This window comes from Molothrus ater, chromosome 5 (assembly GCF_012460135.2).
Source record: "Molothrus ater isolate BHLD 08-10-18 breed brown headed cowbird chromosome 5, BPBGC_Mater_1.1, whole genome shotgun sequence".
Taxonomy (NCBI): domain Eukaryota; kingdom Metazoa; phylum Chordata; class Aves; order Passeriformes; family Icteridae; genus Molothrus; species Molothrus ater.
In genome coordinates this window covers 15,062,070-15,079,313 of record NC_050482.2, presented here as the reverse complement: position 1 = coordinate 15,079,313, position 17,244 = coordinate 15,062,070, and the positions used below count along the sequence as shown (strand labels likewise).

The 17,244-nt window shown below is 39.2% G+C and overlaps 1 protein-coding gene across 1 annotated transcript in view; it reads right to left on the bottom strand.

The window, feature by feature from the left end:
• Window positions 1-17,244, bottom strand: part of SLC2A13 (solute carrier family 2 member 13) — a 147,011-nt gene that overhangs the window by 114,544 nt on the left and 15,223 nt on the right. Inside the window, exons 2-3 of the mRNA XM_036400340.1 lie at window positions 4,507-4,666; window positions 550-758 (exon numbers count right to left, since the gene is read on the bottom strand). Of these exons, the coding sequence (XP_036256233.1) occupies window positions 550-758; window positions 4,507-4,666 (369 nt within the window). The remainder of the gene's footprint in view (window positions 1-549; window positions 759-4,506; window positions 4,667-17,244) is intronic.

Here is a 17,244-nt window from a genome sequence, read left to right as displayed (position 1 = left end):
TTTGGTTTAGGTGCATTATTCTCTTGAGGACAGATCAAAAGGACTTTCAGAAGCTGCTTTTACAGAAAAAGAATCTGTGTATTACAGGCCTTGTTTTGTACATCTTTTCAAAGGCTTCTTGTTTAGAATGCAGTTTGCTGGATAATTGAGCCATGTACAATGCCTTCTGACCTCTCTCGTATCTGTTTGGCCTTTTCCACTGATGAAAGAAACCAAACTTTATTTTATTTATTTCCACTCTTGGAGATGTGCCTTCTTCAACTGATCCATTTTCTGAAATCAATTCTCACATAAGCGTAGGTGGTATAAACTTAGAATCCTACACAACTTTACTCTTCCCTCACTTAAGAAATCAGAACCTAATTTGAAAGTGCAGGATCCTAGAAATATCTTCAATTTTGAAGCTACCAGTACATTAAATACTGATAAAGAGCAAAACTGATACAGGTAAATAAAAGCATCAAGCTCCCACAGGCTACAACTTCAACATTCCTTCTGATTTTTATCTCCACATTGATAGACAGAGTGGCCAACAAATATTCAGCATACCTGCTCCAACCTCTTTTTCTTCTTCTTCAATGTTGTTTTTGATGCTGTCATACTCTTCATCAATTGCCTGGTTGCCACGCATTTGAGACAGAATCCTCCGTGCCCTCTGGGTCTGGCCTTTCTGAATGAGCCAGCGGGGACTTTCAGGAAGAAACAGGAAGCCAAGAAACTGTATAACTGCTGGTACAGCTGACAGGCCCAGCATGTACCTGCAAATAAATCAGAAAATAGAAAAATATCCACTATTTGCCTACAAAAACACACTATGAGAAAATTCAGTTACAGCTAGTCAAACTGTGTTTACAGATCAAATCTCCCACTCCTCGTATTCTTTCTCGCTGTAAGTTAAGGGGGGAAGAATCATATTCTGCAGGTATTTTAGAAAACATGATCATTCCTTTCCTGAGATTTCCAAGAAATCTCAGGGACATGGTGACTATTCTGCCACCACTGACTCTAGCCACTGCTTCTGAGGACACTAAGTTAGACTAAACAAAAAACCTGAAATATTGCACTAGTTTGGAAACTGATAAATCCTTCAGTGACAATAATCAACAGAAAGAGAAAGCAAACGCATGGAGAAAACCAAGTACTGTTGATGACAGAGATGAGACTGAAATCCTGCTAATTGTTTCACCAACATATTAAAAACAAACAAACAAAAAAACAGCCAGAGAACAATGTATAATTTGGTCAGTAGTACATACACACAGACACATTTGCCAGTTTTAATTTTGAAAATTTCTGACTATAAGCAGAAACACTGAAAAAAGTTCATTTCAGCAGCACAGCAATTTACACAAGATCTTTCAGAGGGTCTGCTTTTAAACCTTCACTCAGATGCAGTGTGAGGTTTTAAATCAAAACTGCATTTTAGATGTCCAAGGGTTACTATTTACAGCATCAAGACTATTTCTCTACTCAACAGAGAATTACCACTGGTAAAAGCATAGTTATGCTTCCAAGGATCAGCACTGACACCTGTGGCAACACCCAAGCAGGGTTATTTGCTCCATCCAAAGTGGGGGAAAAGCTGTGGAAGACAAGCACACCACCAATTTGCATGGGTGGCTCTGGTCTATACATATCACATTTTTATATTTCTTCAGTAAAACAATAAAAGGATAAAAAGAATTGCAGAACAATGTATCATTATGTTCTTCTTTTAAAAGCTGACCTTTTCCCATTTACGCTTCACCCAGATTCTTTTCGCTTTCATTAAAGACTTTAAACAGTGCTGGTGTCACCTGTACATTATTGCAGTTATCACGAGTGCACATCAGTGGATATAATAATTAAAACACCTCCAGAAATCAGTCCCTCTGAATATTGAGGTAACCTGTACTCATAACCAAATTCACACCTTGACATCAGTCAGGAGATTACGGAGATTGGCTAATCTCTCCATTCCCCAGGATGCATGCTTTCACAGTGACTCTGCAGCCTCTTACCTGGACCTTTTTATAAAGCATGCCTGAGATTGCTAATTGAGTAGGAAGAAGAGAATAACTATTGTTGAAAACCTTATGTTAGGGGCAATGAACCAAATGCATTTTCAGTAAAAATGGAAAAATACTTTCTTAGAGGCATTTGTGATTTATTGAAGAAAAACATGGGCAGTACAACAGGCAGAAAATTGGAGAATGGTAAAAAGAATGCCCAAAAGGCAACACAAAGAGGATGGCCATCCCAGGACAATGTGCATGCAGGCCAGTCTTCCCACCCCCAGCTCAGCCCTCAAGTTCTTCTTAAAACCAGTCAAAATTTGCAAAGGTCAAACAAGCAAAACTTGCTCTAGAAAGAGCTCAGTTAGCAGCTCTCTTTTTTTTTTGTAACACTTTAAAAATTATATAGCTCACTATTAGTTAAAAAAGAAAAGCATAAGAAAGAAAATAAATTCAAACCATAAACTCAGTGAAAGGCTTATTAGCTGAGTAGTCTTCAGTCAATGTATTTAACAGTGTCACTAATCCACTCATGTTCTCATTCCTCATTCATTAATGCTCTCATTCATTAATGGCCTCATTTATTCCTACACTTTTCCTTCTCCACAAACATTTTGGTAGCAGTGTACAAAATACATAGACCATTGAAGCTCACCAAACTGTAAATTCAGTATCTTTACTGGAGTGATATTTAGAAAGCCTTTTCTATTTCAAATGAAGAGTAAAACAAACTCTCAGAGATTAACACCAATTGCTGTATCCTGTCAAAGTGCATGCTGAAGTATGTTTTCATGCATCTAAGCATGCAGATTTAGTCCTTCAGGCTCGTTTTGCTTAAATTTCTGCTCCTCCAAAGCCCTTCAGTCACTTAGATGCAGCAGAGCCTCCAGAACTAAGCAGTTGGGTACATGCAATCATCTTAGGAGGCAAAATCAATCAAGGCTCCTGAAAGCTTGATTCATACCAGTTGGATTCTATTGGATTGTTTATCACAGACAAGACAAGAAAGAAATGTACAGACAGGGCTCCCTCACTGAAGTTAGCTTCCAATCTGCAAAATTCTGATCAAAGTTGAATAAAAGGAGCAGGCCAAAAGGAAAACATTTAGTTGAGAGGGAGCATCCATTGCAAGTTCTAGAGTTGGTGTAATTTTCAGAGCAAGCCATATTGATATAATCAATTTAGAGTAAAAGCAGGCAATTTTAGACATTTCATGCAGTGAGCCAGCTTTCAGAAATCTAATATAGTTCTTTCCTATACAGATTACAAGACTTTGTGTTTGAAGCCAGATGTCTAGCAGACCTGAAAAAATCCAGCATGAAATTTAATAAGTCTGCTGTAACATTTCTCCTTCTCTGACATACTGCTGCAATACTATTAAGATGGCATTAGCAGGGTTTATAAAGATAACCTAAGGGTCACGTTAAATATTTGTTTTGTTTATTTTAATTTAATATCCAGCATTTCCAAGAATAAGTAGAGCCAAGAAAAATTAAAGTTCCTTATTGTTTGTTGCAGCACTCCAGTGCTTATCCATTCAGTCAGGAAGAGATACAATAATTGCTGAGATGTTCCTTCTTGTATGTAATGACTCAGGGGAAGCCATTTGTGATTTCTCTCCATGTGTTGGCTGGCCACTCCTTTCAGGTGACAGACCATCTGTACTCTTCCCTGCTCAGCCTCAGGTTGCAATAAACTAGCAGAGGACATCATACCATCCTCAATTAACAGCTCCAGCATTGCAGCTGGAACACTTGGATACCTCATCACTAAGGTGGTAGCCTATTTCTTCACTCCACTCAATCCAGCAGAGCAGTATTTGGCACATACAGAAAACAGCATTACTGCAAAAGTCACCCAGCACGTGCCAGCAGGCTGCAGAAACTATTGCTCTTCACTACTCCACACACCATGCTGCACTAGGACTACAAATACAAGAGAAAGCCACAAACCAGGAATAACAATGGATCACTAAGACAAGAGGCACAACTGGAGCATGTGACATAGAAGAGGCTGAGAGAACTGGGTTTGTGCAGTCCAGAAAATAGATTTTTATTATTTAATAACATAAGCTTTTAACTATAAATTTATGCTACAATATCCTTCAATTCTGATAGATTACCACTGCTCAGATTAAGAATATTCAAACTTCAAGTCTATCTTGCACATACAGCATATTACTTATTGAAAATTTGCCTTTTGAAAAATCAGCATGCAATTATTGTAAATGCAAAAGGCAAGCTACCTTCATAAACATCCGAACAATCATTCATGCTTGTAATGTATATTTATTACTCTCCCACTTTAAAGTTTAACAAAGTCAAAAACCTGTGCATGTTGTGAATATTAAGCTTAAGCGAAAGCAGTAGGGATCTATTTTGGCAAGATATTGAAGTTCCATTTTAGTATACAGTTTTACCACTTTCTATGCAAATTCTGTTTTACCAACAAGAATTATAATCAGCAAATCAGAACTAGAGCAGCTTGCTTTTAGCAAGGAAGGCTCACACACCTCCAACCATCCTTGGCGAGGTAGCTGAAGATTCCATCGACAACGCTGGCGAAGAACTGCCCTCCAGTGATGAAGAGAGTGTTAATGGTGACTAATCTGCCTCGTAAGTGTGGTGGAGCCACTTCTGCGATGTACACTGGTACAGTCATAGATGCTACACCTACAAGAATAAATTCAGTTACAGTTATAAAATTGAAAGAGATATGACATTGCTTTTTCATCATAAAATACTATTTTGGGTTTGGCCGAGACAGAGTTTGTTTTCTTCATAGTAGCTAGTATAGGGCTATGTTTTATATTTGTACTGGAAACAGTGTTAACTATTCAGGGATGTTTTCTTTATTCCTTACACAGAGTCAAGGCCTGTTCTGCCTCTCACCCCACCCCAGCAGCAAGGCTGAGGGCACACAAGTAGTTGTGAGGGGACACAGCCAGGACAGCTGACCCCAACCAATCCCAGGGATATTCCAGACTACGTGGCATTGTGCACAACATACAGAGCCGGGGAAAAGGAGGGAAGGGGGAGACATTCAGAGTTGTGGAGTTCATCTTCCCCAACAGCTGTAACACATGATGGAGCCCTACTCTCCTGCAAATGGCTCAACACCTTCTTGCCCATGGGAAGTGGTGAATGAATTCCTTGCTTTGCTCGTGTGTGTGGCTTTTGCTATACCTACTAAACTGTCTTTATTCCAACCCATGAGTTTTCTCACTTTTACTCTTCCAATTCTCTCCCTCACCTTTCCAGCAGAGAGTGAGCGAGCAGCTACACAGGGCAGAGTTGCTGACCAAGCCTGGCATGACAAGCAGGGACCCAGACTGAGCTGGCTGTGGTGCCCAGTAACTCCACAGAAAACACCTCCTCTCCTGCCATGAATGACCACCCCAACAGATGGAGCCCAAAGTCATGGACTTAAGGAACTCAATGGACACTTTACAGATATTCTACAGGGGTGGTTCATAGACCATGGGAACGATAGCTGTGTATTATATCAAAGAATGGGCAGGGGGTTCATGGGTAATAAGAGTGCACTGTATCTATGGGGGGATAGAACATAGGAAAATAAAGATAGTGCAGAAGGTAATCTCACCCCTGAGGAGTTGCAGCTGTACTAATTACCAGAGATTAGAACAGGCTGCCCTTAACAGGCCACAGCTGTGTCCAATGAAGATGAGTGCTACAGAAGAGTGGGTTAGGTCAGCGAGGAGAGAGTAGGAGTTTGTTGGCTGTACTGAGAAGAAGGAGTCAGTGCTGTGAGGAGCTGCCCACGAGCAATCACCAAGAAGGTATGCGAGCTTTTGCAATAAGATGACAACAGCATCTAGATGGCATAAGGGGTGGAGAATGTGCTTTCTTCAGCTGGGGTAGAGTTACTATTCTTCATAGCAGCCAGGGCTATATTTTGGATTTAAACTTAGGACTTTGTGCTTACAAAATTAACTCTATTCAAGGTGAAATCAGCACACACTTAAATCAGCTGGACAAATTTGATTTCTGACTTCCAAAGGATGAAAACAATGAAAATGTAAGTAATGAACTCTAGAAGCATTCAAAAAGCAAATGCTTGCTAGCAGCTGTATTGGAATTTCAAGGTTTGATGTAATGAGACAAAGAATAAATTTCTTCAATTCACTTTGCATGTACACTGAAATTAAATAAAAGGATAGATGTAACTGTAGTTTCCAAAGAAAGAGATGCTATAATCCAAGAAAGCACACATAAGTCAAAGCGACTAACTGAAGACATCAGGCGTTCACAAAACTCTGTTTAAAAAGAACTTTAGCATGGTTTCTACAGCCAGAAACAAAAACAAGGCCAAGCATTATTGTTATTATTATGTAATTTCATTACTGTTATAAAGCAAATTGTTTCTTGACTTAGTTTAAAAAATATTTCATGTGCTATTTCAAGTACAGGTTGGCCGGACCCCGAGCAACCTGACCTAGAGAGTGGGCTCCCTGCCCATGCAGAGAGATTGAAACTGGATGATCATTAAGGTTCCTTCCAACCCAAGCCATTCTATGATTCAATGCAAAAAAACTCTATCACCATAAGGAAACAAGGACTAACACTAAACCACAGCTGCTTTTTATTCTGTCTTAACACCGGCAGTATTTCCTACTAACTAGGCAATGAGTCATTTGTGCAAAAGACAGAAATGTCCACAAGAAACACACACAAACTGTAAAAAGAGAGTTCAACAGTGTATGAAGAGCACACCTGGGCGCAGCACATGCTTTGGTGGTCAAAATCCCTATTTCCTTACAAGAACCAACACTGACAAGCAGCAGTGATTTCTTTTGTAGTTAAAACTAGAAGTACATTGGCAGCAGCTACCCAAAACCATATTTTGACTGAAGTCAGCTGAGATACAACTTGAGCACAGCCAAGCACCATCAGACACAACACATCTTCCAGCCTGGGGCAGCTCCACCAGCTCCATACAGACAGCCCCACACCAGCACAGGTCAGTGCCACAGCCCCAGCAGGAAATGGGGTCACCTAAAAGCAAGCACATGGCGCTTGAAGCACAGCTATGGTTCCTGGCTTGTGTCACAGCAGAAGGGACTCATCATGGGATCGCAGAGGCTTTGGCTAGCCTGGCTGACTCACCAAACTAAGAGCACACAATCATCTTTAGCAACAAGGTTAAAGCTCGAGCGAGGAATACAGATCATTCAATAATGAAATGGCATGAGAAGATCCTTTGTTGTGATAGGTAAACACTCACAGCAGCCTCTCAGCATGATAACCCAGTTCCCAGCAGGGCCTCCCAGGACATGCCAATGCTTCCTTCTCTTATCAACTGAGCAATCGGCACAGAATAAAAAGCCCAAATAAAAATGTCAGGGAAAAAAAAAAAAAGGCATTAAAAATTTATTCAACTAATTTTCAAAGCCAACCAGAACGCATCATGGAAAGAAGCATTCAAAGAGTCCTTTGTGTATTTGAGAGAGAAGTGAATTTTCAGCCCAGCCCACCATTAGGGGTGTTTCTCTTCCATATTTCATGTCAGTATTTGAAATAATGATGATTAAAGTGATGGAGACTGCACACATATAACAGCAAATCCTGTTTGGGAAAGCACAGATGTGTGTCCACTTGCTCCAAACAAAAGCCATGGAGGACCCATGTGAGGCAGCAGCTGCCACTGGAGCAGAGGGGCAGGGCCCCACAGCTGTGGCAGCCCTGGCCTGGTGAGGCTGGGCCTTCATGCTCCCCCAGCCACCCCCTTGCCTTGGGCATCTCACCCCAATGCCCAGGCTTGTTCCCCCACTGTGGTGTGGCCATCTTCCCATAGGATCCTTGGGATTGTATGTTTGTTGTCATTTTATTGCAAAGCTCCCATACCTTCTTGGCAATTTCTCATGTGCAGCTCCTCAGAGCACTGACTCTGTCTTCACAGCACAATCAACAGGCTCCAACCCTCTCCTCACCCAGCTACCCCACTCTTTTGTAGCACTCATCCTTATTGGACACAGCTGTGGCCTATTAAGGGCAGGCCTGTTCCTAATCTTTGGTGATTAGTACAGCTGCAACTCCTCAGGGGTGAGACTGCCTTCTGCACCATCTTTATTTTCTTACATTCTATCCCCCCACATAAGTTAACATGTATCTTTGACACACATAATCATGTAGTGAAGCTAATTTGAGAAGTAAAGATGGCAACATCTATATGAGGTTTTTACTAGAAAGCAGTTAGAAAGATGTGCACAACCAAAACCAATACATGCTTTGTAAAAAAGCTACCTTTTATCCCCTTTCAACTCTTGATGAAGACAATTCTACCAAGACCTGCAGAGGAATCTTGTTCAAAGCATGCCAACCAAAAATGTTTCTGAGGCATCCACAAAGCAGAGCCAAACCAGCAGCTCCAGACCAGCAGCTCTCACTGATGTTCAGAGCACACCACCAACCCTGGTAGCCACAGCTACAACACTTGCCCCTCTTACAGGTCAAAATAAAACCTGTTGCATAACACGGGTGGTATGAAAGTTAACATGTATTTGTAAAAAGTCTTGAACAAGAGGCATCATGACAACAGATTTATTGTTTCTGCTGCATTCTTCTCACAAGTTGATGACTACAGGAATAAACAGAGAAATGGACGCTTGCACACCCCTGTGACACAAGTCCTGTCACAAGCTAGCCAGTGATATGAGCTATTCAGCTGGCACTAATACAATAGCTGAAATTATTTCTTATCAAACCTGCAATAAATAGCACAAGATCTAAGGATATTAGCTCAAAATCACACAGAATTGCTTAGATTGCTAGAAACATTTGAAGATCACCTAGTCTAACTGCTGTTCAAGCAGGGGCAGCTAGAGCAGGCTGCCCAGAACCCTGCTCAGTAGGCCTTGACCATCTCAACATGTGGATCTCCAACCAAAATGACTCTGTAATTCTGCAGCTTCCATGCCAGCTTTCTTGCCCTGAGAAATGTGTTCACAACATTGCTGTCTAAAACAGCCTTTGTGGATTTCTATTTAGATCTTACTTCCTCTACCGTGTGTCCCAAGACCTACAAGTTCAAAACATTCAAGCAAAAATCTCAATTCAAAAGACACATTTGTTACATATTTTCAATTATCATTTCAATATCAAAACATATGCTTTGCTACTCTGAGTCTGAAAGAGTACAGCAGGAGGTTTCAGGGAACAGGAGGAGGCAATTAGGAAAGCCTTCCCAGTTTATCTGTCATGCAGCAAGCACTCATACACAAAAGCAAAGCTCTTCTTGAAAAAACACCAGGAGTGAAAAAATGGCTATTCTAAAACTGATGAAAATAAGAGAAAAAAATCATATGACTTTAAAGAAATAATATTTTAGATTCTCTAGTGTTATTTGCATTACTCATTTGCTTTTAGTTGCCTTAGAATGCATCTATGTTCTCCAGATTTTCCTCCTCTGATTTCAATTTAAGACACACTAGAACACAGGAGGATAAGTTCTTCTGAAAAGGCATAGTCAGAAGCAGTGCATTAAGTATTAGTCAAGTATAAAAATCTCTAAAATACATAACCAGTATTTGTTATGTCATTATTTTAATAGCCAGATATTAAAGAAATTTGAAAACAAAGAACAGCTTTCCTAGCAAAACAAATATAGCTGCAATGGAATCTTTCCTTAATCCTTCATATGAGAATGCTTTCATTGACACCTAGATGACATTTTCTAATATGCCCTCACTGTTAAATTGCTCACACCAAATAAAAGATTCTTGCTGCAGGCAAGTATATTACTACCTAACTAGTAGAGCTGATAAGTGACAAGACATGAGAAATAGAAAATGAAAATAATTAGCTGGAAATCTGTCAGAGAAGCCTGAAGCTCTACATTGTGCACCACAGCTACGAAATATGAAAAAAGAGAGCAGAGAAGTCCAGTCTTTATCCACTTGAGTAACCAAGGCATGAACTTTCTGACCTCATTAAAGGATAAAGCTTAGAAAAAACATAACAGAAGGTTCCTTAAATTTCGACCAGAAAATGCATCTAATTATTCTACGGGAAACATCAGATGACACAATGGGCTGAAATAATCATGTTAAATGTTTTTCCACTCCTAAAATCACTTAGGAGACTAATTACTATAATCCTACTATAATCTGCAGACTTACCAGCAGAAAGCAGAGACAAGTCTGTACACAGCTCAATTTTAAGACAATCAATAGACCAGAGGTGTGAAAAGACATCTTAGAGTTAGCTTATCATCCAGAAAGGTATTTCCAGTATGAACATGTAAGCATCATAAAGAACTCATTTAGAAATTCAGAAACTAAGTCAACAAATCTACTGACAAGAGAAATAAAAAGGTCAATGAAGGAGAGTTCCTGTGATAATTAGAATTATATTTTAAGAAATGAGATTACAGTAGAAAACACAAGGACTAAAAATGGAATCTAAGTTATTGCTTGTAAAATGTATTTGAGCATTAATGCTAAGGAAATGGAATCCTTTTAAAGACTTCCTTGCGCCAGATCAGACAGATATAAATGTACCCTGTCCAGATCAGGACTTCCACCACAGCTCCTGTCATGTCTCCTGCTGACAGGAGGGAAGGTGCGTCATAAGAACAGATCAGCAACAAAAGCTGGAGAGAGGATATTGAATGAGATGCACTTTTACTGCTAGCACAATAAAAGAGCTCTAAGGTAGCAGAAATGTGTCAGTCTTTTCACTGTCATCAGCCAATATCCAGTGTCAGGAGCAGCAAAAACACAGGGAAAGCTTCCTGACAAACTTTTGTTGTTACTGCAACTCAATTAGTCTTTCATGCTTAGTAATAAAGAGGACTGATGGCTAACTAGAAGTGCTAAGGAGGCACATCCAGGAGCTGATGTCTCTTTGTAGCATGGTTCTGTCCCTCCTGTCCAGCTTGTGCTGACCCTTTGCAAGAAAACCAAGCCAACCAGGGAATACAACCAGCTAGAAGGATATCCACCTACTTCTTAAGGGGTCTGTACCACTTATCTCCTTTAAACAGTTCACAATGACATCAGATGACTGTACTGGCCCCCAGGCAGGACTAGTTATGACAATGGAGTAACCTGAACCACCATGGGACTCCAGACTGTCCAGGTGGAAACTAGAGTTAAAATAAAGTGCAAAGAAATAAAAAATAAATAAATAAATAAAGTGCAAAGAAATCTCTGATCCTATTTCAAAGTACAGCAACTCAGTAATTAATCTCTATTAAAAACAAAGAACATACACAGCTTATTACAAAAATTTGTGTTAGGAGCTCCAAATGAACAGGCATAAAGTAAAATGTTTCCTTTCAGAACATCCTTCACTAACATAGAAAGCTGCACTGAGGTACTTAACCAAGGTAAAATATTTCACATACCTTGCAAGAGCAAATTTTCATTCAAATGTTCAACTTTAATGCTGCCAACTTTAAAATTCACTTAATTAAGAAGCATCCCATAATGGTTTGTGTTAATGGTAAGGATTTCAAGCAGCAAGTGATTCCACAGACAGGGGATTTATGGGGGCAACCTGATGAAGAAGCAAATTTATGGCAAAGAGAATTAGGAATTAAATATTAGCAGAGGTTGCTACGCTACAAGAAAATTTGAATACAAATTCAAAGTGAGCTTTTAGTGGGGGTGCAATGGGAGTATAAATAACAGCAAACTCCTAAGGTGACAAGGGGAAACTTGCCAGCCTACAACTGAATTAATGTTTTCTCACTGCAACTTTGCAGGAAATCTGGTAAATGTCCTACATCTTGGATACTGGACATGCAATCTGAATTTAGTGCCTTGGAAATATGACTGACCCCAGAAGTATGTCACATTATACAGACAAAAAGACTTTCATAAAGTATTTTCTTTCAGTTGTATTCCCACAAAATTATACTTTAAGGTTTTTGCTTTACTCTGACAAAACCAGCGTTCTTGCCAATTCATAATTTTAGAACATTGCTCACATCTGAGTAGCAGAACTCAGGAGGACAGGGGCAATATGCTGGTTAACTTCCTGAAAGAATTGAAAAGTTCTACAATAACTGTATAATCTTTACCATCAAAGAAGAATCTATTTAAATAGTTTGTGGGGAAAATAAATCTATTGCTGATGTAAGGGATACATTTTAAGTGCAAAAGATACTTCAGTTTTCACCAACACGCATACAGGAGCTGTCAACAATCAGCCACCTCCTATTCTACAGGCAGCTCCACAACATATTACAATTATACTGCTCAACCTAATCAGAAATTAAGCCTTTTTATAGTCTCAGAGTCCTTTTGTGCTGTTACAGTTAACACTTCAGCTTTCAGTAATGACAGTCAACCTAAGGGGATAACAGAGTGCCCTATTAAACATGCTAATAGGAAATACTTGAGAAAGCAGTGCATTTGAATGCTGTTCTAGTACACTAACCATCTCCCTAGCAGATAAGTTAAAATATTCATTGCACAGCTTGTACTTGAGTGTGAATATCAGTGAAAGCTCAAGTCCTCTCCAATATCTTGGCTTCCCACCCACTGCACATATCCAGTAAAGACATTATCAGCAGTTTATAACTGGTTACTGAAAGCTATTTCAAGGATGACTGGAAGCACACTTCTCCATTTAGTATCTCCCCTATGTCAGATTAGTAGAAGTCAATTTTTCAGCTGTGGCACAACTGTACTTGGCTACAGGAGAGCACTGAAATGCACAAGGGCAGTGGGAGAAACAGCAGCACCAAAATCACATGAGAACATAGATCACAGTAATAGACAGACTGAGGTGCATCTCTTTTAGAACAGGGGATCAACATCAGCAACCTTCATTCAAGTCTGGTATTTTAACAGTAATTTACTGAATTGTAGAGAGCTGGCTCATCATAACTAAAAAACCTCCACTGTTGAATACCTAACAAAGTAATTCCAGACCTTTACATCCCTAACTAGCCACCAGCCCAAATCCGTGTGAGCAACATTGTAATTATAACCAAAACCCTGGGATAATATATGGCATTCAAAACCCTATGTTCCTATGTGGCATCCAACTGTGAAGGAGTCAAGGACCAGAGCAATCTGAAGAAATGCAAATGAAGCTCCTCACTAGTTGATATTGTCTCAGATTTACAGAACAATCATATCTTAATGAGCCTGAATAAATAATTCTTTCTGATGACCCCAAGAAGGCTTTTTTACTTTTATGTGCTATGAGCATGGGTGAAAACCACAAAATCCTTCTTCACTTCAGAAAACCTCAAATTGTGTCCAGTAGAAACAACCACAACTGTCATAGAGTAAATGCAATGCCCCAAGATGACAGCATTAACTTTCCACAAGAGTAATTTCAAGTTTCAAGCTCTCCCTTGTTCAAAAGATACAGAAGTAAATCCAGCTCATAACAAAATTAACATGCCAACACAGAATACAATTCCTCCATAATTGAAGTGTTAAGGCCTTTTTCTGGTGTCTCCAGGACAGCATCTCAGAAGAACAGCCTAGGGTGATCATATATAGTAAAGAGACATGAAAATTCAACAAAGCATAATCAAGGAGCACCTATTTATCACAGTTCTGATTTTTCTACATTGAAATTCTTTAAGGCAAGGAATATTTTTAATATTTTAATAATTTTCTGGTTATGCAATGGAAACAAGTGAGCCTTGACACTTGAGGGAAGACAGACAAAAACCACCTATAGGCTACAGTGTGAAAGTTTATTAAAATACAGCTTAGTTTACTCAGTTTATTAAAAGAAAACAGTTTAGGAGTTACAGAAAGAATGTAGTAATCTTTAATAACAAACAGGTAGTAATTTAAAAATACTGAGGATATTCTATGATTCTAAGTGTTAAAACCACTTAATCTGTGGGGTCCTATTCAACTCAACATTAGCACTATCTGTGGAACAGCTCATTTTGGGAAGAAACCATTCCTAAACAAATAACTTTGTCTATTCAAAATTATGTTGAGATTATTCAAGGTTATAATAGTTAAATAAAAAAAAGTTAAGAGGAAATTTATCTTGAGTGACAAAATCAGAGAGTTGGATTTAATTAACCAAATTAACTTTAATTATTTAAGAGGCAAAATAATCAAGATCATTATCCAGAAAATGTGAAGCAAAGTTCTTTGCAACTGTCCAAGCCTATGACCACATGACCACACCTAGCACTACAGATGTCAGTTTACACTTCTCAGCAACCTGGAATTAGTTACCTGTGTTCAGTCATTCTTTATGGCTACCATCTGTTCCTATTAATCCAGGCTGGGAAAATCCCAGCCAGAACCCACCCAGCTGCCTGAGTTCCTGAGTATCCCACTGAGAATGCCATACTGGGGAATCTGTGCCTGTAGCTCACATCTGTGAGATTCCATTTCAGAAAGATAAAAGAAATCATGAAGAAATGCATTTTTGAATCATTATAGCAATACTAGAATAACAATCAACCCTAGAAGCGAGTAAAAGCTACCAAAACAACTAGGAAAAAGTTCTAATTTGTTCTGTTTCTGAATTAATTTTGATCAAGACTATTTGCAAAAATCTGTAACTGCATTGTAAGATGCAGACCTTTCATTGTGAAAGAGTAAAGCAGCCTAGATGTTTATACCACTCAACACTTATTTTTATCACATGGCAAAAACTTCTCACTTGAGAAAATAAGAGCATTCTTTTTATTTTCACTTGAAAATTATGAATACAACGTAGTAGTTTTCTTTATGACAGCTTGTATAAACACCTAAGTCAAGCACTACTTGATCTACTTCAAGAGTGGTTTCAGTTTAAATAAATACTAATTGAGATAAGCAGTGCTTTTCTGTAGACCTTCCCTAGCCCCAGCAGACTGCACTGTAGGTGCTGCTCACACCTAGGAAGAACCAGCAGTTGAAGGTGCTCAGGTCCTGAGGCAGCCCCAGGGACAGATAAGGAATTGTTTCCCCACCCAGTGGCTGCTCCCCATCCAGCAAGGCCGGGGATCTGGATGAGTATCCCCATCCCAGCCACCCCACTGGCCCCTGGAGGCTTTGCATCTGGTGGCTGGCACAGAATTGTGCTAAGGCACAGATCACCATAAGCACTAACTGAGAGGCTGGGGGTGCCAATCTGTCTCCTTCTGCTGACTCAGCCATACAAACTGCAATTTCCAGCAGGGAAATGTGGTTTAATAGTGACCCAGAAAGATTCATCAGGGCTCATCTGCATTGCCCATACATGCCAGAGAGTCAGAATTATAAACACAATCTTTACATGGTTGGAAAAAACCAATCTCACATCAAAAACCTCAGAAAAATGGTTGAATGCTTCAAGGATCAGCACGTATTTTCCATGTAGAGAAATTTTATTTTCAGAGGACAAGGATAATGGTTTGAAAGCTATACAGAAAACAAATGTTTCCTTGTAACTTTACACTTTTGCTTATAAACCATTTTTTCCCTATTTCTACTACAGTGATGTTTTACCCAACTTACAAGAATTCTAAGGGAAGTGACATCTATATAAACATGAACAAGCTTTGGAAGCTGAACTCAGCCGAAAGCATGCCTTTAGGTTATACCTGAAAGCTAAAGTTATACTCTTCAATGAAGACCTAAATTGTTTTTAACAGTGCCTCTTTCTACAAGTGAAACTGGTTAACTTCTCTGTAACTTGCTTTAGGTTTCACTGGGTTTCAAGCTTAGCAACTGTCTCTAAACATGAAGCTTCAGATGAAGATTAGCAGAAGAACCCATTTTCTTACTCATAACTCGCAATTAATTAAAATAAAAATTAGAAAGACTAATCTCATTGCAAATTTAGTGTTTTAGAGAAACAAAAGAACATTTTAGAGAAAAAATAACATTGAATGATTTCATTCCCTATTCAGGAAAGCCATTCAAAAAATAATGTTTATCTAATGTATATTCCTAGTAATTTTGTGCTTGCCATGGGTAAATACATTGCAAACATTCAACACACAGAACTATATTTTTATAGGAATTGCTACATTTATCCACTTGTGCAGAAAACAGCATGACTGGTAGGAAGACAGGTACCAGTTATATGGTTTTGTACCTATTACTCTAAAAAATAAACAAAAGCCTTGTAAGCCTTTTACAGCCTAAGGCTTGATTTTATAATCTACGTTTCAATGATGTCTTTATAATGCAAGTAGCACTCACGACAGTAATGTAAGTATAACTACAGTTATAATGAAAATATAGGAATCACAGCAATTGCTCAGTTTCCTTCTACACTAGCAGATTCATATACAATCAAGCTTGTGTCTACAAAAACAAGTGATCCATGTAAAGATAATAAAACTCCTTTCTTTATGACCATATGGGAAAATATTTGCAGTATTGGAGGGTGGGGGGGTGGTAGAAATCAGTGCAGTACTTCTTCCTCAAGGTACCCTCTGTAGCACCCACATTTTGCATGCCAGGGAGAGCAAGGCCTTTCCCAGTGCCCATGGGTTAAGTCAACCAGTGCTGCACACTTCTTTGCTTTAAGAGAAGCAGCTCAGAAGCTCATGCCACAAGATATTTAAAATATAGATATTTACGTGTGATATTTAAGGTATCACATATAGATACTATATGTGATATTTAAGTGCAATATTTAGGGTCCTTCTCCTCATGATCTGGAGTTTCCCTGCTACCAATTCCATAACAGCTGCTCAGTGCCAGTGCATGCAACTGTAATAGAAGAGCATCCTACGGAGGAATCCCAAGTAAAGATCTCTCAAGAAAAGTGGTAGTCTCAGAGAGGGTTTTAACTATAAGCACAAGGATCTTGCATTAGAGTGCTCTTAGCAGAGGGATAAGCCAATTTCTTCATGTCACACAGGTTTGCACATGGAAATGACTTGTGACTGCTCTCCTAGACTATCACAACTGCAGCACTCATGGTGTAATATTCAAGTTGTCAAGGGATACAAGGTGACTTTAAACACTTCTGATGTGTATTTACTTCCACCAGTGGCTTATAGTGACAAAAAACAAGAAGCTACAAGTGAAGAATGAGGCTGCTGCACTTCAGGGGGACAAAAGCAAGACAGTAAGTGTCAAGTGCTAAAAGGAAAAAAGGAACAGATCAACTACTCCATTACCAACATCTAAGGGACAAAAAGCTGAGGAAGCCTCAGCCAACCAGGAGTGGATGGATGCTGCAGGTGGAAAGAAATTACTGCTAAATTTTGTCAGGGAAATGGACTGCCAAAGAGCTTTCTGGGAAATGTTGCTCTCATGACTTTCAATTTTTGACAACTTGCAGTTCTCTAGGTGCATTGTGATTGACAGTCATTC